Consider the following 25,538-nt stretch of genomic DNA (forward strand, 5'->3'; position numbering starts at 1 on the left):
GCAGGGCAGATGGTTATCTGTTAATCCCTGGTAAGGTGGTGACTGATAGCCATTAGCTGCCTTTGCTGCCGTGCCTGGTGTAGCGTCACCTCTATGGCATGCCCCCCTTTCAGATGCACTTTGCTGGGAGGAGAGGAGACAGACATTTTTACAGCTCCTATTGCTGTCCTTCCCCCAACTGCTCTGCTCCGAGATGTTACATTGATGTAAACCTGTCTGCAGACCTGCAGTGTGCTGTGCAAGTTACAGGATCTGTGAGAGTGCTGCACTCTTGTATTACATTCATATTTAGATGGTACTGCTTGCAATCCTCTCCTTTCTGACCCACACAGTGTCGTTGTTTTTATTGCCCCCCCCCCCTCCTTCCTTTTCCACACTGATATACATATGTTTTCTTCTACCTTTAGTCTGTCTCTCCCTCTCACACATTTCCCTTTGTCTCTCACACATTCCTCCTTGGTTTTTCTTTCCCAGTCCTTTTTTTCCCCTCTGTAGTACACGCTGTTTAGCACATAGACAAGCAACAAGCATGTGTACATCATGCTTGTGTGCATGTGAGATCATCCAGTGTAACTCCTCATCAGTAGTTCCCAGTGTGTTTCCTCCTTACCCACTTCCTCATTCAAAAGCACCCAGCATGATCCACCTACACTCGTCCCTACCAAGTAGCACCCAACACGATCCACCCTGCCCCTCCCTACCTAGTAGTGGCACCCAGCATCACCCTCCAACTCCACCCAACGTGACCTTACTTCCCCACCCGGCTACTTTTTCATGCCACCCGGCTGGTTAGAAATTCTGGGGAGAACACTGGTAGTGTTCGGTCGGCAAGTGGTTAAAATAAAGATCAGTCTTGGGTCTTTGGAAGCCCTTGGGCGGATCCGTACTGTGCATGCAGCAACTAATGTAATTGATAGAGGAAATGCATGCAATGTGCAGAATTATGCTGCATGATATTCTTCTGATTAACATAAGTTCTCAGTTTAAAATCAGTTTTTCTGTGCAGAAAACACATGAAAATAGACAAGTGTCCCATGCCTTAGGGCTAGTTCACACTACAAAACTTTTTAAGTGCTTGCAATTCAAAACGCTGTTCTAATGTAATAGTATGTGTGTGTTCTTACTTGAGCAATTTGATTATACCCATAGCATTGTATTAGCAAGAGATTCAAATCACTAGCGATAAAAAAAGCCCTTACTCTTCTTTTAGAGTGGTCATTGCAGTATGTTACGAGTTGTCTCTTACTAGACAGCAGTCTAGATTTCCAGTGTGTTTTTCATTAATGGATAGTGCTCTGATATCTGTACAGTCATGGTATCATGGTTAACATGATGTCTAAACGTGTGAGGCCTGAACTCCAAAAGGAAAAGATACACTCTTGGGAACTTTACCAATGAGCGTTAACATGGATATCTCACACAGCTCTCTGCTCTCCTCCGAGAGCAGAGAGAGGAGGAAAATGAGGCAAGTGAACGGCGGTAAGAGCCAGTAGGATGGCCTGAGGGACTGGGAAGGGGCATTATGTAGGCGTGCCTCTTCTGCTAAAACGTCTCTTTCCCTCTACATGCCGCTACAATCCAGGGGGGCTGCGGGGTGAAGGGGACAGAAAAAGCTGCATGGAAGGGACACAGAGGCAGGTCCTGTAAATAGGAACGTACTTCCATGTCCCATCTGTGCCAATTGTATCCACCTCGGGTACACTTTAATGTTCAAAGGATTGTCAGCACACCGTTCTTAATAGCACATACTTTATTGTGCCAGTCTCCACAAAATGGTCCAACAATTGTTTGGTAACCACATGCCTTGATAAAGGGGGACCCTGCGTGGCCCCGAAACAATTGTTGGACCATTTTGAGGAGACTGGCACAATAAAGTATGTGCTATTAAGAACGGTGTGCTGACAATCCTTTGAACATTTGTACTGATGTGGCATGGCCTTTGCCACTTTGTCAGGCACCCGGGGATAAACAGATGGTGTGCCGACTCCTATCTGGAACTTTGGGTACACTTTAATGTCTATTAATAACATCCAATTTTCTTAGTTTTACTGTAGCGATGTTAAACACATCTTTTATTAGTTTGAATTTTCTCTATATTAGCGAGGTGTCACATGATTCCCGACGGAGCTGCCTTTCTAAAAAAATATCTGTCTGTGGTGGAGAAATTGTTTTAAGTAGAGGGTCACTTTGTAATACAGAGCAGTGTTATTAATTTGTTAAAAAATACAGTAAAACCCCCATTATCCAGCACCAATGGGGATTGGCTGTTGCTGAAGTGAAGTTTCTGGTTGCTTGAGAGTCCATGTTAAAAATAGGCCTAGCTTAAAAAAAAACAAAAAAAAACCCACAGTACTATACCCCACACTGACCATAAACACAGTTTTAACCACTTCAGAGTCACAGGTTTTTTTTTTCCCCTTAAGAACCAAAACAATTTTCACATTTGAGCGTTCCATTCATTCAGCGATAACTTTGTTACTCATCACACTTAAATGATCTATATAATTTTTCCCCCCCCCACAAATTAGGCTTTTTCTTTGGGTGGTACCTTTTGCTATGATTTATTTTTTCATATGCATTGTAAAGGGAATACCGTATATACGAGAGTATAAGTCGACTCAAGTATAGCTGACCCTCCAACTTTTACCTAAAAATCCTGAAAAAAAAAAAAAAATGATTGACCCGAGTATAAGCCGGTGGGTAGGAAATGCAACAGCATTAGGTCAGTAAAAATGGCTGTACACACACATACACATATACGCTCACTCAGTAAGAACTTAACTCACACGCTCTTCTATCCATATTTTGTACAATAACAGCTGATAAAACATGCCCCCAGCCATGTGCAGAGTGCTGCAGCGTTAGCACATTTAGTAGGTGATTGCAACTGCGATCAGAGTGAAGCAGCTGTAAAAAGTCCCAACGGACCACATTGTGTGTCTTTAATGCATAGTACGATAATGATTACTATAGACTACAAGATAAAACCATAGCAATTAAACTGAACGGGAGAGGGAACTTTGAGTCTAAAGTGACAAAAGACAAAGTCCATAAAAATCAAGAAAAGCTCTAACCTCCTTTTGTAGTGTACAGGGATACTTTTCTTTCACTAATTACAGCTTGCCCCCCTCCCTCAAGTGCACCCCCAGTGCAATGTGTAACAAAAAAGCTGAGCAGCACTAATGATCGCGTCCCCCTCTCCCAGATATGCATAGAGTAGTCTGCGTGTGCCCCCCCTCCCCCGCTATGTGTAAAGTACGGTAATCCAAACGATATCCTCTTTCCAAGTGTATGGCCAACCTCTGAAGTGTCCTTGTCCCCAGGTGTCAGGATATGCAGCTGCGGCGTGAGTGATTCCTACCAGGACGCCTTATCCTGTCCGTCGCAGGCTCTTTGCTATGAAGCCTGCAGTGGCACACGTGAGAAGATATGCCACTAGAGGGCGTCATAGCAACAAGCCTGTGACTGACAGGAAGAGGCATCCCAGCGCGGACCGGTAGGAATCACTCATGCCGCAGTTGCATATCCTGACACCCAGGGACAAGGACACTTCAGAGGATGGCCATACAGGCGAATATCCTGCGGATTACCGTAATTTACACATAGCGGAGGAGGGGGGGCATACAGACTACTCCATGCATATCGGAAATCAGGGAGAGGGGGAAGCGGATTACTTTACACATAGCAGCAAGCAGGAGAGGGGAGCACGCGATCATTAGAGCTGCTTGGCTTTTTACATTTTTATTTTTTTTTTTTACACATTGTGGTGAATTGCGCACACTGGTGAGGGGGCACTAATGACTGACTCGAGGATAAGCCGAGACCCTCACTTTTGGGCCCCTTTTTTGGCCTCAAAAATTCGGCTTATGCGCGAGTATATACGGTAATAAGAAAAAAATATAATTTCTCAGTTTTCGGCCATAATAGTTTTAAAATAAAATGTGCTTCGATACATAAAACCCACACAATTTATTTGCCCATTTGTCCCAGGTTATTACAACGTTTAAATTGTGTCCCTAGTACAATGTATGGTGATAATATTTTATGTGGAAATAAAGGAGCATTTCTTCTGTTTAGGGATTTTTAATACCATTTCATTTATTACAAGACTTTTTTTTTTGCAACATTAAGAGTAATATACTCTCATGACATACATATTAGAAAAGTCCCTAAGGTAACATTTTTTTTTTTAACAAGTGTTTTATTTCTTTAACTGTGGGGCAGGGTTGGAAGGGGTTAAAAATAAAATAAAACACTAATCATACATTTTTTATGTAAAACAGTATAGTGGTATAATTAGGTGCATTTAGCTTGCGTCACATTATCAAACTCTCGGAAGACACAGGCAAGGTGATCGGGACTGGAAATAGAGGATTCTCATATCCCGATCACAGATGGAGGGGGCAGGGATGGTGAAGCGAACAAAAACGGCGTGGGGATCGCGATTGCTGCAGGAGGTAACAGTGCGCATATCTTCTCCCCTGATCCCCACGTGAAGTATACAGTGGCATAGCTATACATACCAGAGATCCTAAAGTGGTTAATGTTGAAATACAGCCATTATAAACAAATTAAGACTTTAATTTATTACTGACTTTATTACTGTGTAAATAATAGTAAAAGTAGATTTATGCATCCTGCAAGGCCAGGATTTTTTTGCCGGTTGCTTAAGACTTCTGGTTAACAGAGTTTTGGATAATGGGTTTTACTGTAGAACATTTAGGTTTCAGCAGATATAGTCCGCTTGGGACAGTTGTATGCTTTGTTTTGTAGAAATCCTTTATTTTCTTAAGAAAAAAAAAAAAAAAAACTGCCTAAAATCCTAAAAAAAAAATAGTGCCCCAAATATACAAGTGAACCCTTTTTATTCTAAAATAGGTCCCCAGCAGGCATATCCTAAACTGGGTTCTCCATTTTACTGGCAACCAGTGAAGAGTTTGCAGTACTAGGAAGATGTAATGCTGGGCATACACGGTTAGTTTTTGCGCTGGCTCGATGCCGACACGTCACCGCGCATGCACGCGGATTGATCCCCCGCTTGTCCCCACGGGCATGCCTTATCAGCCGCTCGATTCCCCGCCCGCGGGGAATCTATCTAGCGGGTCATCGGACCTGTCGGATATTTTCAATCAAGCCATCAGCGGCTCGATTGATAAGTAACAATCTAACCGTGTATGTTTAGCATAAGCCATGGCGGGTAGATGCTGCATTTTTTTTTTTTTTTGCACAGTTTTTATTAGGTCAAAGTTATATACAGACATCACTAAAATGATGTGAAGCCAACACCGAAAATGAACCCCTTACTATTGCAGGACATACCAACATGAACCCACCCCAAAAAAAAAAAGTTGACATAACATTCCATAGAATACTCCAAACCTAACTTTTATATAAAAGATGCACAGCGGCTTGCAAAAGTATTCGGCCCCCTTGACGTTTTCCACATTTTGTCACATTACTGCCACAAACATGAATCAATTTTATTGGAATTTCACTTGACAGACCAATACAAAGTAGTGTACACGTGAAAAGTGGAACGAAAATCATACAGGATTCCAAACATTTTTTAAAAATAAATAGTGGGGTGTGCATAATTATTATTCAGCCCACTGAGTCAATACTTCGTAGAACCAACTTTTGCTGCAATTACAGCTGCCAGTCTTTTAGCGTATGTCTCTACCAGCTTTGCACATCTAGAGACTGAAATCCTTGCCCATTCTTCTTTGCTAAACAGCTCTAGTTCAGTCAGATTAGATAGACAGCGTTTGTGAACAGCAGTTTTCAGATCTTGCCACAGATTTTAGATTGGATTTAGATCTGGACTTTGACTGGGCCATTCTAACACATGGATATGTTTTGTTTTAAACCATTCCATTGTTGCCCTGGCTTTATGCTTAGGGTCGTTGTCCTGCTGGAAGGTGAACCTCCGCCCCAGTCTCAAGTCTTTTGCAGACTCCAAGAGGTTTTCTTCCAAGATTGCCCTGTATTTGGCTCCATCCATCTTCCCATCAACTCTGACCAGCTTCCCTGTCCCTGCTGAAGAGAAGCACCCCCAAAGCATAATTCTGCCACCACCATATTTGACAGCGGGGATGGTGTGTTCAGAGTGATATGCAGTGTTAATTCTCCGCCACACAGCGTTTTGCATTTTGGACAAAAAGTTTCATTTTGGTCTCATCTGACCAGAGCACCTTCTTCCACATGTTTGCTGTGTCCCCCACATGGCTTGTGGCAAACTGCAAATGGGACTTCTGCTTTTCTGTTAACAATGGCTTTCTTCTTGCCACTTTTCCATAAAGGCCAATTATGTGCAATGCATGACTAATAGTTGTCCTATGGACAGATTCCCACACCTGAGCTGTAGATCTCTGCAGTTCGTCCAGAGTCACCATGGGCCTCTTGACTGCATTTCTGATCAGCGTTCTCCTTGTTCGGCCTGTGAGTTTAGGTGGACGGTCTTGTCTTGGTAGGTTTACATTTGTGCCATACTCCTTCCATTTCCGAATGATTGCTTAAACAGTGCTCCGTGGGATGTTCAAGGCTTTGGAAATCTTTTTGTAGCCGAAGCCTGCTTTAAATTTCTCAATAACTTTATCCTTGGCCTGTCTGGTGTATTCTTTGGACTTCATGGTGTTGTTGCTCCCAATATTCTCTTAGACAACCTCTGAGGCCATCACAGAGCGGCTGTATTTGTACTGACATTAGATTACACACAGGTGCACTCTATTTAGTCATTAGCACTCATCAGGCAATGTCTATGGGCAACTGACTGCACTCAGACCAAAAAGGGGGCTGAATAATTACGCACACCCCACTTTTCAGTTATTGATTTGTAAAAGATGTTTGGAATTATGTATGATTTTCGTTCCACTTCTCACGTGTACACCACATTGTATTGGTCTTTCACGTGGAATTCCAATAAAATTGATTCATGTTTGTGGCAGTAATGTGACAAAATGTGGAAAACTTCAAGGGGGCCAAATACTTTTGCAAGCCACTGTATTTCAGAGAGCAGAAATGAAAGAGAAGAAAAAGAAATCGAAAGAAAAAAAGAGCAGATCAAAGAGAGCAGGAATACAAGTCGAATTAGGTCCATCATACGTATACACTCGTCTCCTCCAACTTTCACAGAAAATATTCATTCAAGGTCTTTTGAAAACAACCTCATTGGGTCCCCAATTAAGCAATGGTGGTCTCAATAACACTCCCTAAAACTCTAGCCATGCTGCCCATTGGCTATAGAACTTTTCCAACTTAATTTGTGCTGATAGAACCAATTCCTCCATTTTCATTGTATCATCGAGGGCCTCAGTCAGGTCTACTGCCACCAATTGGGCATCTTGTTTCCAATATTTAGCTATCAAATACCTAACTGAAGCCATCAAGAAGAGACCCCTTTGCATACTTTATTGGGGCTGGAAACATGGAAAGTAAAGAAATCTCAGGAGTATGATCCATTTGACATAGATTAATCTCCTCAAACCACTCAAACACAAGCCTCCATAGGCTCGAAATGCAATCACATCCCCACCACAAATGTACATAATCCCCTATCTCTTTCCCACATCTCCAGCATGCCCCTGAGGCTCCTGTCAGGAATATATTGAGGTGCTGATGATATTAGGAAATACAGGAACATATCTCTGTCATTTTCTGTCTGCTATATCTCACATGTGTATTCTGCTTTGAAGGGATGGTTATCTGGCTGTACTACATTTGCATTGAATATCTCTGGAAGCAGGGGGCTGGGACATTAGCATACAGTTCCTCTGGACAGCCAGAAAACAGGTAATTAGGAAACACTTAATCAGACAGTTGCTTTGAAGCAGATCACACAGGACATCCTGCTGCAATGTGAAAGCCTTAATCAATTGTCACCTGTAACCTGGGGAGATTGGAGGTTAACAAAGTCTTTTGTTGTATAGGACACTGTTCACATGTGGATGTCAGATCTCTGGGAAATCAAATTATGTCTGAGGATGTTATTAAATCTAGCTTCCCCCCGTCCACACAGGCTTACAGCCTCCAGGCGTATTTCATAGTATAAAACCGCAGCTAGGATAGCCACAACTTGTAGTTCTTGGAGGTAGCTCACACGGCTAGAACTAACCTGGTTCCTGACCAGAAGTGCGTACCGCCCGCAACAACACCAGATCGATACGCTGGTACGTTTATTTCCCGTTTATTTTGGTAAGCAAAATCGCTTTGTGTGTTATCTTTGTACATTTTATCTTGTAACTATTTTTACTTTGTTTTTTTTGTAATCTTTTTGTATATATTCAGTTCTGCACTGTTCTATGTTTTTTCTGAAATATTAAATTATTATTTAATAAGTTTGACGTCTGCCGTACTAAACTAACACTCATAGCCTAGAAGAGACTGAAGTGTAACCGTGTATAAGTTCATGCCTAATTGTACGCTTGAGCAACACTACCGTAGGAAATTGTAATTGCATTGTGTGTGGGGGCGTTTGTCATACGTTGGCCTAAGCGCGCAGCTGACCCAACGTACGAACAACGCCAGTGCGAGTAGCTAACAGTATCGTTCGGAACGACTGTTAGTGGGTCTTTGCTTCACGACAGTGTAAGATTGCAACTGTGTGTGTGTGTGTGGGTGCGTGGCGTTCCCGTATTTGGCCTAAGCGCAAAGCTGACCCAAATACGAAAACGCGGAGTGCGCGCTGAGGACTCGACAGCAGAGTGGAAGTGTCTAGCAACGCTAGTGGTGGCAGTGAGAGGTGTTTTGAGGGGTTCCAGCCTTGTTTGTAGCTTAAATAAGGCTGTTCCCCGCTTAATCTGGTCAAACCCGCAGTCGGGAACCGTATACGCAGGCGTGCCGCGGGCCGGTTCTTGACATAATTGGCTGGCAGTGGTGGCATCGTTTAGTACATTAGTACGCAGTTTAGCTCGCTATTCTGAGTACTAAAGGCTGGAAGCTTGCTAGAAGCAACTAGCCTACAGAAGTCTACTCAGTGCAGAATCTATATACGTTTTTTTTTTTGTTCAAAGATACACACTTGGTGTTTGCTTTCCCTCCCCCCCCTTTTTTTTTTTCTTTTTATTTTGTGCAACACGATGGCTCAGAAAGCATCCAGCTATGCAAGGCAAAACAAAGAGATACTACTCAACCTGTGTGAGCACAAAGGCATCGAGACGGTGAGCGGCCAGACTAAGGAGCAGTTAGTTCGTGCGCTCGAGGAGCATGATGAGGCAGAACGAGCCCGTGCTTCAACGTCAGCAGGTGCAGCTCACGACACGCCAGAGGAGGAATCGCTCCCGCCACAGGATGCGAGTGGAGACGATGTCCTGGATGATCCACCTAACACGGAGATGACATCTCTGGAAGCCGACCTACAGCTACTAGGTTCGGCTGAGCCCGAACTGCGCCTAAAGCTGATTCTGGAACATCGGAAAGCAGAGAGGGAAATACGACAAGCAGAGAGGGAACAAGCTGCCCAGCGACTCCAGGCCGAGAGGGACAGACTCCGGGCAGAGGAGGGAAGAGCTGAACGGCAACACCAGCTGGAGCTGGCTAAACTTCAGCAGCAGAACCGGTCTGCTGGACCCGCAGAACGCGAAGGTGAGCGAGTCCACAGAATCCCCCTGGATAAGTTCCCCGCTATGGACAAGGACTCTGACATAGACACTTTCCTACAGGGGTTTGAAAGGACTTGTCGGCAGTATGGGGTGCCCCGTGAGCAGTGGGCAAGATATCTCACACCAGGGCTGAGAGGCAAGGCCCTGGAGGCGTTTGTGAGTCTCCCCCAGGAGGAAGAAACAGACTTTGAGGCAATTAAGAAAGCCATTATTGCGCGATACCACCTCACGCCAGAAGTGTATCGCAAACGTTTCAGGACAGTGCAGCGAGGTCCTAATGACAGCTACCTGGATCATGCTTGCAACCTGCGCACTGCCTTCCAGCAGTGGGTAAAAGGACTGTCAGTGGAAACTTTAGATGCCCTGCAGGAACTGATGATAAAAGACCAATTCCTCCACACCTGTCCTGTTGAGGTCCGGCTGTTTGTGCTGGATCGAGAACCAAAGACAGTGGATGAGGCTGCGGAAATGGCCGATTCCTACACCGCCCATAGAGCACCTGAGTCCCGGAGGACTACTACGCCCAGCTGGAGAGGAGAACCGATTGCTAAACCTGTTTCACCCAGCACCCAGAGGAGGCAAGCACCGCTGTCTCCTGGATTCAAGCAACCTGACACTCGGAAATGCTTTGTATGTGACAGGGTGGGTCATATCAGCACGACTTGCCCAGAGAGGAAGAGGGAGGCCCCAAAATCCAGTGAGGCCTCAAACCCCAGTGAAGTCCCAACGGCTTTGTGTGCTACCAGGAATGCTACTGGCTATGCAGAGAATCTGCAGCTTGTCACGGTTGGGGGTACAGTTGCCACTGGGCTGAGAGACACTGGAGCAGAAGTGACTCTCATACATCCCCAGCTTGTGAACCCAGAGCAGTACATACCTGGGAAAATGATTGCTGTCAGAGGATTTGGGGGTGTCACCCCAGCCATACCCACCGCCTTGGTCCACCTGGATTGGGGGGCCGGCAGTGGACTGAAAGAAGTTGGGGTAACTGACAAAATCCCCACCAACGTTTTGCTGGGTACTGACCTGGGACGGTTAGTAGCCCGGTATGAGCCTAATCCAAACCCTGTGGGGCCTGCACCCCCAGCAGAAGTTCAGGACTCTTGCAAGGTACTGTCTGATAATGCTGTGCAAATGGGGAGTGCTGGTGAGGCCCCAGGGGCTATGGACTGTGTGCTAGGAGCCAGCCCTAGTGATTCTCCAGTGCCTAGGCCTGGAGTGGGACATGTTGATATGGAGAATGCAGAAACTGATGATGTCATTCATGACACACGGACTATCGAGGTGATCGATGCAGGAACTGTTGAGGCTACTTGTAAAGTGCTGAGTAGCAATGTGTGTAATGATACAGATAATGTGGATGTTTTATGTGATGTTCTAAATGTCAATATGTATAAGACGGATAATGTTGATATCATATGTGTTGTGCTACATAATGATGCTTGTCCTGTGGACACTCCGTCGGCTGCAGGAGTAACCAGCAATGGTCGCTGGGCTGCAGCAGATGGATTGCCCACTGAAGGGGCAGACGGCACCAGGCCGGGTCTTCACCCTTCCGATGTTTTTAAGACCAAAGGTGATGTGGTTTATGATACGTCTAATGTGGACGCTCCCTCAGCTGCAGTGGTAACCCGCAGCGCTAGTGGGTCTACAGCACAGGGACTGTCCACCGAAGTGGCAAATGTTGCTGGGTCAGCCACATCCAATCCGGAACCTGGCCCGGAGGGCCCAGGAGCCTCTCCGTCTGCAGCCTTCCTGGAATGTGTGACAGGCAGCACTTAGCTCTCTGGGGCTGTTCGATTTGACAGCAGCCTGGAAGAGCTCAGGGGGCTAGCCAGCAGGTCACCAGCTGGGAGGGGCGGGCTGAGAGGGTCCTGGGGAGTTATTCCCTCTGAGCTGTCCGAAGTGGAGGAGGCAGACCGGCAGATAATCGTTCCCCAAAGGGACCGAGAGATAGCTCCTGCCACTATAGAGGAAGTGCGTGTAGCGACGGTTGGAACCCTTCCCCAGCTGCAGCACTGTCTCTATGGTCGCAAATTCACGGTTGTCACTGACTCGCATTCCCCTGGTTGGTTACGTCAGGTTGCCAAGGGCAACGACACATTGCAGCAACCTGACCAACTTTTCCATTCCTGTAGTTTGGAGCTAAGGAGTTACCCCCCCAGGCCCGGCCGTCAGTGTCGGCTTTGGCAGGACGATTCGTTAGAATCATCTGCCGGCGCCGTCTGGAAGAGGGGGCGTGTCAGGAATATATTGAGGTGCTGATGATATTAGGAAATACAGGAACATATCTCTGTCATTTTCTGTCTGCTATATCTCACATGTGTATTCTGCTTTGAAGGGATGGTTATCTGGCTGTACTACATTTGCATTGAATATCTCTGGAAGCAGGGGGCTGGGACATTAGCATACAGTTCCTCTGGACAGCCAGAAAACAGGTAATTAGGAAACACTTAATCAGACAGTTGCTTTGAAGCAGATCACACAGGACATCCTGCTGCAATGTGAAAGCCTTAATCAATTGTCACCTGTAACCTGGGGAGATTGGAGGTTAACAAAGTCTTTTGTTGTATAGGACACTGTTCACATGTGGATGTCAGATCTCTGGGAAATCAAATTATGTCTGAGGATGTTATTAAATCTAGCTTCCCCCCGTCCACACAGGCTTACAGCCTCCAGGCGTATTTCATAGTATAAAACCGCAGCTAGGATAGCCACAGCTTGTAGTTCTTGGAGGTAGCTCACACGGCTAGAACTAACCTGGTTCCTGACCAGAAGTGCGTACCGCCCGCAACAACACCAGATCGATACGCTGGTACGTTTATTTCCCGTTTATTTTGGTAAGCAAAATCGCTTTGTGTGTTATCTTTGTACATTTTATCTTGTAACTATTTTTACTTTGTTTTTTTTGTAATCTTTTTGTATATATTCAGTTCTGCACTGTTCTATGTTTTTTCTGAAATATTAAATTATTATTTAATAAGTTTGACTTCTGCCGTACTAAACTAACACTCATAGCCTAGAAGAGACTGAAGTGTAACCGTGTATAAGTTCATGCCTAATTGTACGCTTGAGCAACACTACCGTAGGAAATTGTAATTGCATTGTGTGTGGGGGCGTTTGTCATACGTTGGCCTAAGCGCGCAGCTGACCCAACGTACGAACAACGCCAGTGCGAGTAGCTAACAGTATCGTTCGGAACGACTGTTAGTGGGTCTTTGCTTCACGACAGTGTAAGATTGCAACTGTGTGTGTGTGTGGGTGCGTGGCGTTCCCGTATTTGGCCTAAGCGCAAAGCTGACCCAAATACGAAAACGCGGAGTGCGCGCTGAGGACTCGACAGCAGAGTGGAAGTGTCTAGCAACGCTAGTGGTGGCAGTGAGAGGTGTTTTGAGGGGTTCCAGCCTTGTTTGTAGCTTAAATAAGGCTGTTCCCCGCTTAATCTGGTCAAACCCGCAGTCGGGAACCGTATACGCAGGCGTGCCGCGGGCCGGTTCTTGACAGCTCCCCCCTGCCATCTTGAGATATGTGCTGGGGTACAAAAATCAATGAATCAGGAGCCTATAATTCCTTTCCTGTACTTTACTCAACCTTAAGGACCAGTGGGTCAGGATCAGCATCTTTTTCCAGTCATTAGATGAGAACCTTTTTTCCCCAGACCTGCTTCCCATTGGGAACACATACGATTGAATTGCCTGCGGGAAACATCTAAAACAATCTGGTAGATTTTTGATAAAACATGTTCAGGTCTGGAATCACTGATGCTGTGCAACTCCGCATTATCTGAGCAGAGGACAAGAGCTATTTAGTAAAACTACATAGTTTATGATATTGTAACCATTCTAAAAGTCTGGGGCTACTCCCACTTTCAGGTAGCATATCCGTGATGAGAGGGGGCGGGGTGATGCCGTTAACCAGAAGTTTTCCAATTAGGGGCCATTCACTTTTATTAAGCAAGGCTGTGGAGTCGGTACAAAAAATCTTTTGACTCCAACTCCTCAGTTTATGAAACCTCCGACTCCAACTCCAAGTACACAAAATGGCTCTGACTCCTCGACTCTGACCCCCTTTTTTTAACCTCCTTAGTGGCAACCCCGTGCTGGACATGGGGTAAGCCGCGCAGGAGGATTGCTCTGGCCCCGCTGGGCCGATCTGCATAAATTTTTTTTTATACACGCAGCTAGCACTTTGCTAGCTGCGTGTTACTCACGATCGCCGCCACCCCCCGCCGATTTGCCGCATCAGAGGGTGCACCCCCCCCCCGAGCGCTTCCTGGCCAATCAGTGCCAGGCAGCGCTGAGGGGTGGATCGGGACTCCCTCTGAAGTCACGACGCGTCGCCATGGCGACGGGGGAAGCCCTCATGGAAATCCCGTTCAGAACGGGATTTCCGGACAGGCATACGCGCCGGCGGCGATCGGCGCATACGGGGGGACGCCGCAGGGAGGGTGGAAGCATGTAGCTAGCGCTAGGCTAGCTACATGCTAGAAAAAAAAAAGTTAAAAAAAACCTACTGCGGCGGCCGGAAGGCCGCGGGAATTAAACCGCTAGGGAGGTTAAGAGAATTTTTTTTATTGTTTAAAATACAAAGAACAAAAACACATCAAAGCAAAAGAAAGAGAAAAAGAAAAACATAGAAGAGAAAGAAAGGCCAATCCAGCGTACATGTAGATAGTTACAATAATCAATATACGGTTATATTCGACATTACAACAGATCCCAAATGTGTTTCAGAACAAGATTTCAGTTTCTCACCACTTGCATATATTGCTGATGATCAGTACAATGAAAAGGTAATAGTACACAGAAATATACCTATATTAGTCATTAAACCCATTGAAGATTCTGAACAGCTACGTTTATGTCAAGGTTAGGGATCGTGGTTTCCGCAGCATTTATCCACCTATTTAATTTGCTATGTGGTATAGGCGCTCCTCTTTAAACACTAAACCTATATGGCCAAATATTTAGCAAATGTACCAGCTCCACCCTCGCAGATCGCTACGTACGCTGGGGGGTATCACCTCCCTGAAAAACCAAACTTTGTATATGCGTACAGCGCTCCTACTTTGTGACACAGAATTATAAACAGCTTCTACAATATGACTTAATACCCATCCCTCCTCAAAAACATAGACACCAATTAAATGTTAATAATCCTTTCACATCAATGTCCTCTATTCTTGAAATCCAGTGTCTAGGTTAATCCTGCACAGTCCCGGATTCACATATATCAGTTCAGTTGTATAAATCCTTCATTACACATCCCATTTGCATAGATCAGGACCAATGTACAATAGTTTACTCTCACCGATGTCCAGTGGCTGACATATGTAGATATCAGCAAACACGCTCCATTACTTATTCCACACAGCAGTTTTCCTTGGCAACTTCTCCCTATATATATCTCAAGCAAACAAGGGAAAAGGCATAGCGTAATCCTGCTTAGAACCGACTTTAGAAACAACTTCCTCCACCAGTGAAATTTACACAATCAAAAGCACCCTTCGTGTGTGTGCTAACAGCATGCACCCCACACCGCTGATATATATAACGCTCACCAGATTAATTGGCTGACCGTCTACAGACCAGCAAATGCGTTTTGGGGTGTTGTACATCAGAAGATTTCCACCAAGTCAGCTATCTCCTTAAGGACTCAAAAGAAAGGTTTCCATAGCATAATACCGTTTATTTAAAAAATATAAAGCACAAGATTGCACTCACAAGAATAAAATAGATATGCGCATATCATATATGGACGTCCTCATCCGCTCTCTCTCGTCTGCGTCTCCACTGCCGCCGCGCCTGAGGCCACGCCCTACCGGTTTCGTCAGTAATGACTCATCAGGGGCTTATATTATTCGATTATATTCGACATTACAACAGATCCCAAATGTGTTTCAGAACAAGATTTCAGTTTCTCACCACTTGCATATATTGCTGATGATCAGTACAATGAAAAGGTAATAGTACACAGAAATATACCTATATTAGTCATTAAACCCATTGAAGATTCTGAACAGCTACGTTTATGTCAAGGTTAGGGATCGTGGTTTCCGCAGCATTTATCCACCTATATCAGACTTTGTCAAATTTTTTAAATTGATTTCGTGATTGGTAGGTGAGCTTGTATAGTGGGAGCGCTGAGTTTACTAGTTTTTTCCAATCTCTTATAGAGGGGACTGATGGTAGTTTCCATTTCAAGGTTATGGCTTTTCTGGCATAAAATAGAAGAATTTTGATAAGGATTGATTGATTTTTGCTGCAGGGCAGATCACCCAAATTCCCAATAAGCATAGCTTTACATCTAGGATCACTGGTAGTTGTATAGTATCACGCAAAAAGTGTATAACAGATTTCCAGTACTTTTTAACTAAGGGGCAACTCCATATGCAGTGGAGAAAATCAGCATGGGGGACCTTGCACTTAAAACAGCTATCGTCATACGAGGAGCTCATTTTAGCTAGTTTTAATGGTGTGTAGTAGACTTGGTGGAACCATTTAGTATTTATAATTTTGTCATATGAGGCAATTATATCCTTATTGAAGCTTTCGGCATGTTCCGACCATTGCTCTTGGGATACATTGTGGTCGAGGACAGACCATCGATTTCTGGAGGCTGAAACCCTCCTGGCATTTCCATGGGTAGCTAGAAAGTTATATAAAGTGGATATTTGTTTTGTGTGGTCTTTTTTAAGGAGGACTTTTTCAAGTTCCGAGGGTTCAAGACATACCCCTTTTAGTCCAATCTGTGCCTTTAAAGCATGTCGTAATTGGAAATATCGAAAAAGGGCATGTTTAGGTAGGCCGAATTCTGAACGAAGGGAATTGAAGTCTTTAAAGGCCCCGTTATCATACAGTTGAGCTATATATTTAACATTTTGTGTGTGCCAGAAAGTGATGTCGGGCAGTGTGTGTAGTTCAGAAAGGTTGGGGTTACCCCATAAGGGAGAGCTAAGGGACACGTAGTTTAGGGGTTCAACTAGTAGTTTCCAAGCTTTTTTGTACATTCGGATGGTATTATGAATAAGGGCTGTACCCTCTAGACCTCCAGAGACTTTATATCTATATACCGCACCGCAGAGTGACTCATAGGAACCCGCAATGTCCGCTTCCATCGCTAGACTAGAGTTTGTCCTGTCATCGCTAAGCCAGCTTTGAATGGGGGTTAGTTGTGCCGCCATGTGATATATCAAAAAGTTAGGCAGGGCCAGGCCTCCTAAAGCGGGAGGAAGTTGAAGTGTAGCTAGTGATATACGCGGTGAGGACCCAGACCAGATAAAGGAAAGTATCATGGAGTTAATGCGTTTGAATAGGGATTGTTGGATCCAAACTGGGGACATCTGCATAATGTATAGTATTTTGGGGGCTATTACCATTTTAATAATACATATTCTGCCGGCTAGATTTAAAGGCAGAGAGGTCAATTTTCGTAGTTTTGATTCAACCTGCAACATAGTTGGAGCGAGGTTTATCTCCAGGAATGATACTAAATGACGCCTTATCCATATCCCCAAATACTTAAACTCTTCCACTATCTGTAGTTGGGAAAGTTTGGATATTATTTGGGGGTCAAAGGTGTCCAGAGGAAATAAGATCGATTTGGACCAATTAATAGACAATCCTGAGATTTGGTGAAAAACATTATATATATATATATTTAAAGTAGCTTCTAGAGAGGGACCTGGATCTGCCAAATATACCAACATATCATCAGCGTATAGGGGGAAACGTTCTTCAAACTTTGTGTATTTTGAGACCTTGGATTAAGGGGCTGTTGCGAATAGCTTGGGCAAGAGGTTCTATGGCAATGGCGAAGAGGAGAGGTGAAAGCAGACAGCCCTGTCTCGTACCTCTAGCGATAGAAAAAAGTGGGGAGATCAGGGAGTTGATTCTAATTTTGGCTTTTGGTTTGTTGTATAGAATCTGGAACCATTTTTGAAAAACAGGCCCGAAGCCAAAGGCCTTTAGGACTGCTCTAACATATACCCATTCGATGGAGTCGAAAGCCGAAAGCCTTATTGGCATCGCCTAATATTCAGCCTGGTGGAGCGGTCGTGAATAAAACCTGTTTGATCTGGGTGAATGATAGAGGTAATACAGTTGAGTGTAGAGGCCAGAATTTTATTGACTCTGACCCCTCAGGGCTCGTTTCCACTATCGCGAATCTGCATGCGTTCAACGCATGCAGATTCGCACATGTAATGCAAGTGGATGGGCCTGTTTCCACTGTAGCGTTGTTGAGGTGCGTTTTTTTCAGCGGTAAAAAAACGCACAAAAGAGCCAACGAATTCGCCTGCGAGTGGAATGCATGCGAATCGCATTTAATAGGAAATTCGCATGCGGCTATGGTATGCGAATTTTCCAATGTAATTAAAACAGGCAGTGACATGGTTAATTTCGCATATACCCTCACCTATGCAAATTCGCGGCAAAAAACGCGCAAAAATTCGCATCCGCATGCTAATTCATGGAATTTCAACAGCGGTGGAATCCAGGCGATTCTGCACCGCAATAGTGGAAACGAGCCCTCAGTCTAATACTTACCAGGGCTGTGGCTTTTGTACAAAAATCATCTGACTCCTCAGTTTATAAAATCACCGACTGACTCCAACTCTGGGTACCCAAAATTGCTCCGACTCAACTCCGAAGCACTGCTATTAAGCCCCAGAAAAGTTTTGACTCACGGCAGGAGGAAATCCCAAGTTGCCAAAAAAATAATCCTGGGATGGATGAGGGAAATCCACCAACCGACAGCAGACTATCCCAAACTGCCAACACATACCTGACGAACAAAGGAATATAGGCCAAGGACTTTCTGAGACACACAGGGATCCAGAGCAAAGTGCTGGCATGCAGATCCAGAATCTGAGACTCCAACTCAACCCGCTGCCTCGTTTCCCAGCTATGATGCCAGTCAACTATAGGAGATAGTGCTATTGCCCTATGGTGCAGTTCAATGTCTGGGAGTCCCAATCCTGCACGTTTGCGGTTTGCTAAAAACCTCTGGTGTGCACCAGCCCATTCAATGACATTAGCCAAGCAGATGCTCAGGCGGATGAGGCCAGCGGATCGCATCCAAATCCGCTCGGTGTGCACTGGCCCAAATCTCTGTCATCCGCACCCAAAACTGCTAGAGTTTTGTGGATCTGCTAGCGGTTTTGGTATGCACTGGGCCTAATAGTGTTTTGGAGTCTAATGTTTTTAATAAGTCATGTCTAGCTCTAGATAATTTAATGGCTATTCCTGGATCCTTGTGTGTGTCTTATGTGATACCTCAAGAGCCTAGGTTCTCAACGTGTGGTACGCGTACCCCAGGGGTTACTTCTGATGGTTCCAGGGGGTACTCTGGCTTGATATACTAAACCAAGAACAACACATTTAGAGTTTTAGAAAATGATAAATATTTAAACACCAAATTCGTTTTTTTAGCTAATTTAAAGCAATAGTAAATGATTGGAAATAGTTTAGAACCAATTATGTACTACGATTAAATATACATTTTTCAAGGGGTACTTGTGATAATGTTTACTATGCTGGGGGTACTTGAGTACAGGATTTAACAAGAGGTACATACCAATACAACGTTGAGAAACACTGCTCTAGAGCATGGATCTCTGAAAGGAGCATGGACACCTGATGGGCTCCTTCTTAATACGTGCTCCATGTGAGATAAGTATTCCACATAAAATACATTTCAGAGTTTCCCATCTGACTGGTGGGGGAAGAAGGATCCCCAGCATGGGTTTTATGAAATTCAGCGATTGCACGTAACAGCCCATTTTTACATAATGGATCCCCCAAAAGGCCGCTATTCAAACTCCAAACAAACTCAGGCTTAGCGCAATTGCCGAACACAAAAGAAACGATCACAGGTGAATGGTCCGACCACAACATCTGACTGATCGTACACTGAAAATTTAATAGACAATGGGACACTAAAATATAATCTATTCTGCTGTATGACTTATGTACGGCGAATAAAAAGTATAGTCTCTGTCCGATGGGTTCATAACCCTCCATCCATCTATCAACCTAGGGTCCCGAAGCTTAGGTTTGATTTTTTATAGGATTATGGGGAGTTCTACCAGACGAGGAGTACCACTTTGGCTCCAGGGAGAGATTTAAATCAAACCCCACTATTACATAGCCCTCCACAAACCTACTAAGCTCGTACAAGTATCTTAACAATTTTTCCCGTTTATTGTGGCGAATAAATCCCGGCAATAGTAAAAATATGAGACAAGTGATCAATTTTCACCAAAAAAAAATAAAAAAAATCTCCCGGTATTATCAATTTTGTTATCGATAAGGTCAAACTGGAACGTCTTGTGAAAGCCTATTGAGACTCCTAGTGATTTGCCATCTGGGTTGGTGCAGTGGAACCATTTTTGGGTAGAGGTCTGAATGCGCCAAAGGGATTCTTCCAGTTTTAAAATGCGTTTCTTGAATGATTAATAAGCGTTGTTTATACGCGTTATATAAAATATGAGATTTTATTTGGCTCATTCAGACCCTTGGCATTAAATGTCATAACTACAAGTTTACCCATGACCCAATAGGAAACCAAGGCTTCCAAAATGACTGCTTTCCCTAAAGGTTCAGAAGAAAAGAAAAGATATATATTATATATATATATATATATATATATATATATATATATATATATATATATATATATATGTTGACGCTGCATTCTGTACTAGATGTAAGGGGTGCAGAACTTTATCCCGGGATGCAATGAATAGGGCATTGCAGTAGTCCAGGCGGGAGGATACAAATGCATTAAACTCACTGAGCTTGATGTACTAATGCTGCAGATTTATGGGGAGGAGAAAAAAAAATATGCAGTGCAGTGTGAAGCATTACCTGTGCCACCAATAAAGGCACTTTAGAAATAAGCAAAGTAGATTCTTCTAGCTCTGCATGCAAAGCAGATTCTTCATCCTCTGTGTGGGCTGTGTGCCGTGCCACATACACTACCCCCACCCCGTGACAACTGTGTGGCTTTGTGCCACCCCCCTCCTTGACAGAGCGCATAGTAATTGAACCCCCCTTGAATGCCCACCCATAGGCACAACAGAACAGTGTGGGGACAGCAGTGACATCTGTGTGGGCTTTGTGCCGCGCCGCCCCCCCCCCCCCCTTTGTGACAGAGCGCATGCTAATTGGCTTAAATGAGGTGAGGTCTAATCGTGCTGCTCTTACCGCTTTGTCTGGGCCTCCACTCCTCCTGTAGTTTCTCTACTCCCCCTCTTCTGTCCCCTTGTGCCTCTCTCTCCGCTGTCAGCTGCTCGGAGCTCAGGTCTCGTCATGACACAGTGCGCCACCAGGAGCGCTTATAGTCTCATTGAAAGGACGCCTGCAGTGCTGCATGCTGTGTGAGGCGCCACTAGATGGTGTCGGAGGAGTGCGGCAAGGCACAAGGCCCACACAGCTGTCACCACCGTCCCTGCACTGCTCCACTGTGCCTATGGCGGAGGTGTGTGCGTGTGTGTGCGCGTGTGGTGACAGTGCCTTGTATATTACTCGTGTGTAAGCGGAGACCCCGCACTTTAGGGCCATTTTTCTGGGCCCAAAAACATGGCTTATAGGCGAGTATATACGGGATTCGGATCAGCTTATACTAGAATATATTCACGATACTATGAAAATTATAGATTTAGAGTACAGTCACATTTGTGACAGACTATACAAGTATACAGAACTATACATTACAGACCGACTCGAAATCAATCCAATTTATGTTGAGCTACATATAATATAATGTAACTTACCGCTTTATGTTAATTTCATTGTTTTTTGCAACAACTTTTTTCTTCAAAACTTTCTGACCATCTTTTTTCTTCTGAAAATGTTGATTCTTATGTGCCTGTTGAAAACATTTGGGTTTTTATAAATCTTACAAATTTCTTCTTAAGTAGTGTTCCCACTTGTGACCCACCAAGATTTTTTCACTTTAGTTGTACAGAGCAGTCATCCACGGCTGCAGAATCAGGAAAAAAATATACTAAAATTCAAAATACTGAATTTTATTGAAAAATACACAGCTTTGAGACTCCAGCTGCGGCTTTGTATTACCGGTATATTATATAGAATACATCTGAATAAACTAAAAGCCACTCCACTTAATACAAGTTAATTTCACAAGAATAAAGTGTGTGTGAAAGCGGAGCACTCTCGAGGAGTGGCGAGGAGGGAGACCTGAGCCGCTACAATTCTATGGGCTTGCTCACAACTCTGTGTTGTGACAGAATCACATATTCGAACTCACATGCAGGCTTTGAGTTAACATGTATGGAACGAATAGTGTCTGTTACAGTTTACACACAACGCATGCGTCATACAATGCTGTGTGTGTGAATCCAGCCTAAGGCATTGCCACACAAGCCATTTTGTATGTAAATACCAAAACATTATCAACTTCAGTTTCAGCCCAGCTTTTGACTTGAGCGATACAAGGGATCTGTACCTTGAAACATAAAACACAGAGAATGGGAGGTCAGATTGTGCAGTGTTAAATGGAACCTGATCAGAGGAATGAAATGGAAAGCTGAACTTACCTGGGGCTTTCTCCAGCCCCCGTAGCCTGCAAGGTCCCTCAGTGTCTTCTGGGTCCCCTCTGGGCTCCCGCTGGTGGCTTGAATTCCGAAATCATGCGCAACTGCACATGCGTGGCCCATCCACGCGCCTGGCTTGAACATGCGCCTGTCACTGTGAGTGTCCTGTGGTTCAGTCTTTTGCGCAGAACGCTCACAGTGATGTGAGTATCATTCTTTAATTTTTATCTCGCAAGATAGGGTTGCCTTATAGACCAACCAATAAGAATTGTGGAGAATAACTGTCACCTATCGGGTGTCAGAATCTCTCTGTACCCCTTGGTTGCTTTTTTTGGCAAGAGGTGGGCTGAGGAAAGAATCAAATGCACCAGCCCCTAAGGGCAGGTTTCCACTACACGCAGATTGGATGCAGAAAAACTGACTCCAATGAATGCCTATGGGTCTTTTTCCACTAAACACGATTTTTCTGATGCAGATTTTCCCATAGGCATTCATTGGAGTCAGTTTTTCTGCATCCAATCTGTATGTAGTGGAAACAGGTTCTTAGGGCTCTTTCACCTTAGGAGTTGATCCGTGCATTTTGAGGGATTGTTCCTAAGATGCGGTTAGCAAGGCAACAGTCTGTTTGACTATCATGTTAACTTTGACATTAGACAAAGTGTTCCAGAGGGTTACGTTGTACCGCATCTGGGAGCTTCGTATCGTTCAGCGCGGGTTTTTTTCCAGTCGGGTAAATTAGAAGTACCGCCGCTGATCAGTGTTGCACTGCACCTTCCCGGCATCACGCCGCAGGTCATATTGCATGCACAAAATCAGATTCCTGCACACGTTCTCTAATGTGAAAGATTCCTTAGAGCAAGCAGATTACCAACCTCTAAAAGGATGTTATGTATGATGGGGAAAGAGAGGCGCTTATAAAATACAATAACATTTGTAAAGAAGTTTTCTCCCATAGGACTCAAAGTGAATAACGTACGTAAAATAAAAAAAATACATAAATAAAAAAATCTGTTTTTATTCACTAAAATTGTGGCGTCATTCTTGAGGTAAGCTAACTCCTTTTTATTGATTTTAATGCATTTTTTTTCTGGGTGAATGTTTACCCTGTTGAACTTTAGTTTGAAGATGCCCTAAAAATTTCTTGGAAACCATGGCAACAGTGTAATGCCCTGACATCCTTTACAGAGCACACTGAACAATTTCTGTCTAACTGAACCTCAGAGGATCTCACAATCGAATAATCCCTACCACAGCCATACACCAGTTTTTTGGTTTTTTACATTTGTGGTGGATCACTGCAAGGAGAAACTGCTAGCCACTAAACCACTTGTTGCATTTCTACCTTGTCTCACACATTCTCCAGTACCTCATTGGTGTTCGAATCGGAGATATTGAATTCTCCTGAACGTCACACTTCAGAACCTGAGCAAGCAGACAGGGTCAGAAGGAGTGTTGCTAACTTGCACTTTACATGACTCATATGCTTCCTCCTTCCTACTTGGAAGCATCGGAGTCACATTAAAGCATGTTGTTAAAGAGGAACTGAACTCTAATTATCAAAATGGACCATTGGAATCCTTTTTAAAAAAAAATCATAGGCACAAAGTGTACAATATATGTAAAAAAAAAATAATTAATAAACCTCTCCCACCTGTGACTTAGCCTGCTGCGGCAGTCACGTGCTAACTGCCCGGCAGGCTCGCAGAGAACATTGGGAGACCTTCTTGTCAGCAAATTCCACCTATTAGATTGAGCGAGTTCCTGCAGGCGGTGTTTACATTGTGCGTCATCAGGAGGCTCCTCCTCGGAAGCCAGCGAGATGACAGGCAGAGCGGATCAGACAGCAGAGGTACGAGACAGATCAGAGCAGGAGTGGATAGAAGGGAGAGAGGCAAGCTGTCGGTGGATGGAGGGCACTGGTAGAGGGATAGGCGTGCAGACAGCTGAGGCAGGATAGAACTGTGAGCATACAGTGGAGGGAGGAGAGAGCAGAACAGATGGTGGAGGGGGGAGAGAGGCTAGAACAGCAGTGGAGGGACAGCGCACAATAGAGCCCGGCAGACAAAGTGGAGACAGACCTGCATGCCTGAGATCACAAAGGAGACTCTCTAACTCCCCCCCCCCCCCCCCCCCCCCAGCACAGAGCCCAGCAAATGAGGAAGGGGGAGAGGGGGCTGCATGAGAGAACACAGCACGGACCCACAGACAGCACTACAAGGAGCCTAGCAAACATGAGACCCAAGCAGCGAGAGCGCAGGATTGAGGCCAGCACGAGGCAATGAAGGTGTTTTTGTTATACCTTTTTTTTTTCAAAAACCAGGAAAAAAAAATTCTAAACCTGGTGTGTCTATGGTGCAAAGGCATCTTGTAGAGCTTCCCCCAAGCTGTATCTATCTCCCAAGTACACTAACCCATCCTGTCACCAATAATGAAACTAATCGCCACTAACTACACTAACCACTGATGCCCCAAGTACATTAACCCACCCTGTCACCACCAATTAGACTAATCCCTGAGACAAACACTCACCTGATGCAGCTCTGTGACCTCTGTGCAGGGATACAAGTCTCCTCCATCATGATGATGCCATAACATCATCTGTTGTGTCTGGGACACCGCAGCCTCCTCCCTCCCATGCAGCGCACACAAACTTCCTGCATGCCCAGACGTCATCACACAGACGTCAGAAGCGCTGGAGATGACGATCAGCAACATGTGACTTGGAGCTCGGCCACCCCTCCACCAGCTCTCTCTTGTTTCAGCTGGTTCCTAGCGGAGAGGCTGTGAGTTTGTCCGTGAGAAGAAGATCCAGGAGCTTTTAATTGTCTGTTTGCTGCCATGTCGATTGAAGGGAGAGCTAAGCCGCTAAAACAGCAGCGTGTGTGCACCGAGGGGCTGTGAGCTATGTCTGCCTGTGTGCGGGGAGAAAATCTAGCTGCTTTTAATTCCCTGAAAGCTGCGTATGTAAAGCTTACATGCCGGGTAACAGAGACAGTGAGCTGATCGGCAAATCATATGTAGCAGCTAACAAGCAGCTGAATGCTATGCACACACTGTTACATTCATCAGCTCACCATTTCCCTTCACCCGGCACGGAAGCTTTACATACGTAGTTTTCAGCAGGGCTGTGGAGTCGGAGAGTCGGAGTCGTGGAGTCGGGCAATTTTGGGTGCCTGGAGTCGGGAAAAAATGCACCGACTCCGACTCCTAATGAATTTGTAACTGTAATTAAAATAGAAAATATGATAAAATGTTCTATTTCTCAGATAATAGTCATTAAAAATAATGTATATATACAGTAATAGCTGTGCTTAGTCCACAAAAATTAAATAAACCAATCAAAATTAGTTACTTGTGCTGCTTCAATAAAGCAGTCCCCGTAT

The 25,538-nt window shown here is 44.6% G+C and overlaps 1 protein-coding gene across 2 annotated transcripts in view; it reads right to left on the reverse strand.

The window, feature by feature from the left end:
- Nucleotides 1-25,538, reverse strand: part of CCNB3 (cyclin B3) — a 267,192-nt gene that overhangs the window by 170,156 nt on the left and 71,498 nt on the right. For both annotated transcript variants that reach the window (XM_068249684.1, XM_068249683.1), the window contains exon 4: nucleotides 21,373-21,467. In XM_068249684.1, the coding sequence (XP_068105785.1) occupies nucleotides 21,373-21,467 (95 nt within the window). The remainder of the gene's footprint in view (nucleotides 1-21,372; nucleotides 21,468-25,538) is intronic.

Source organism: Hyperolius riggenbachi, chromosome 8, assembly GCF_040937935.1.
Source record: "Hyperolius riggenbachi isolate aHypRig1 chromosome 8, aHypRig1.pri, whole genome shotgun sequence".
In the NCBI taxonomy this organism is placed as follows: domain Eukaryota; kingdom Metazoa; phylum Chordata; class Amphibia; order Anura; family Hyperoliidae; genus Hyperolius; species Hyperolius riggenbachi.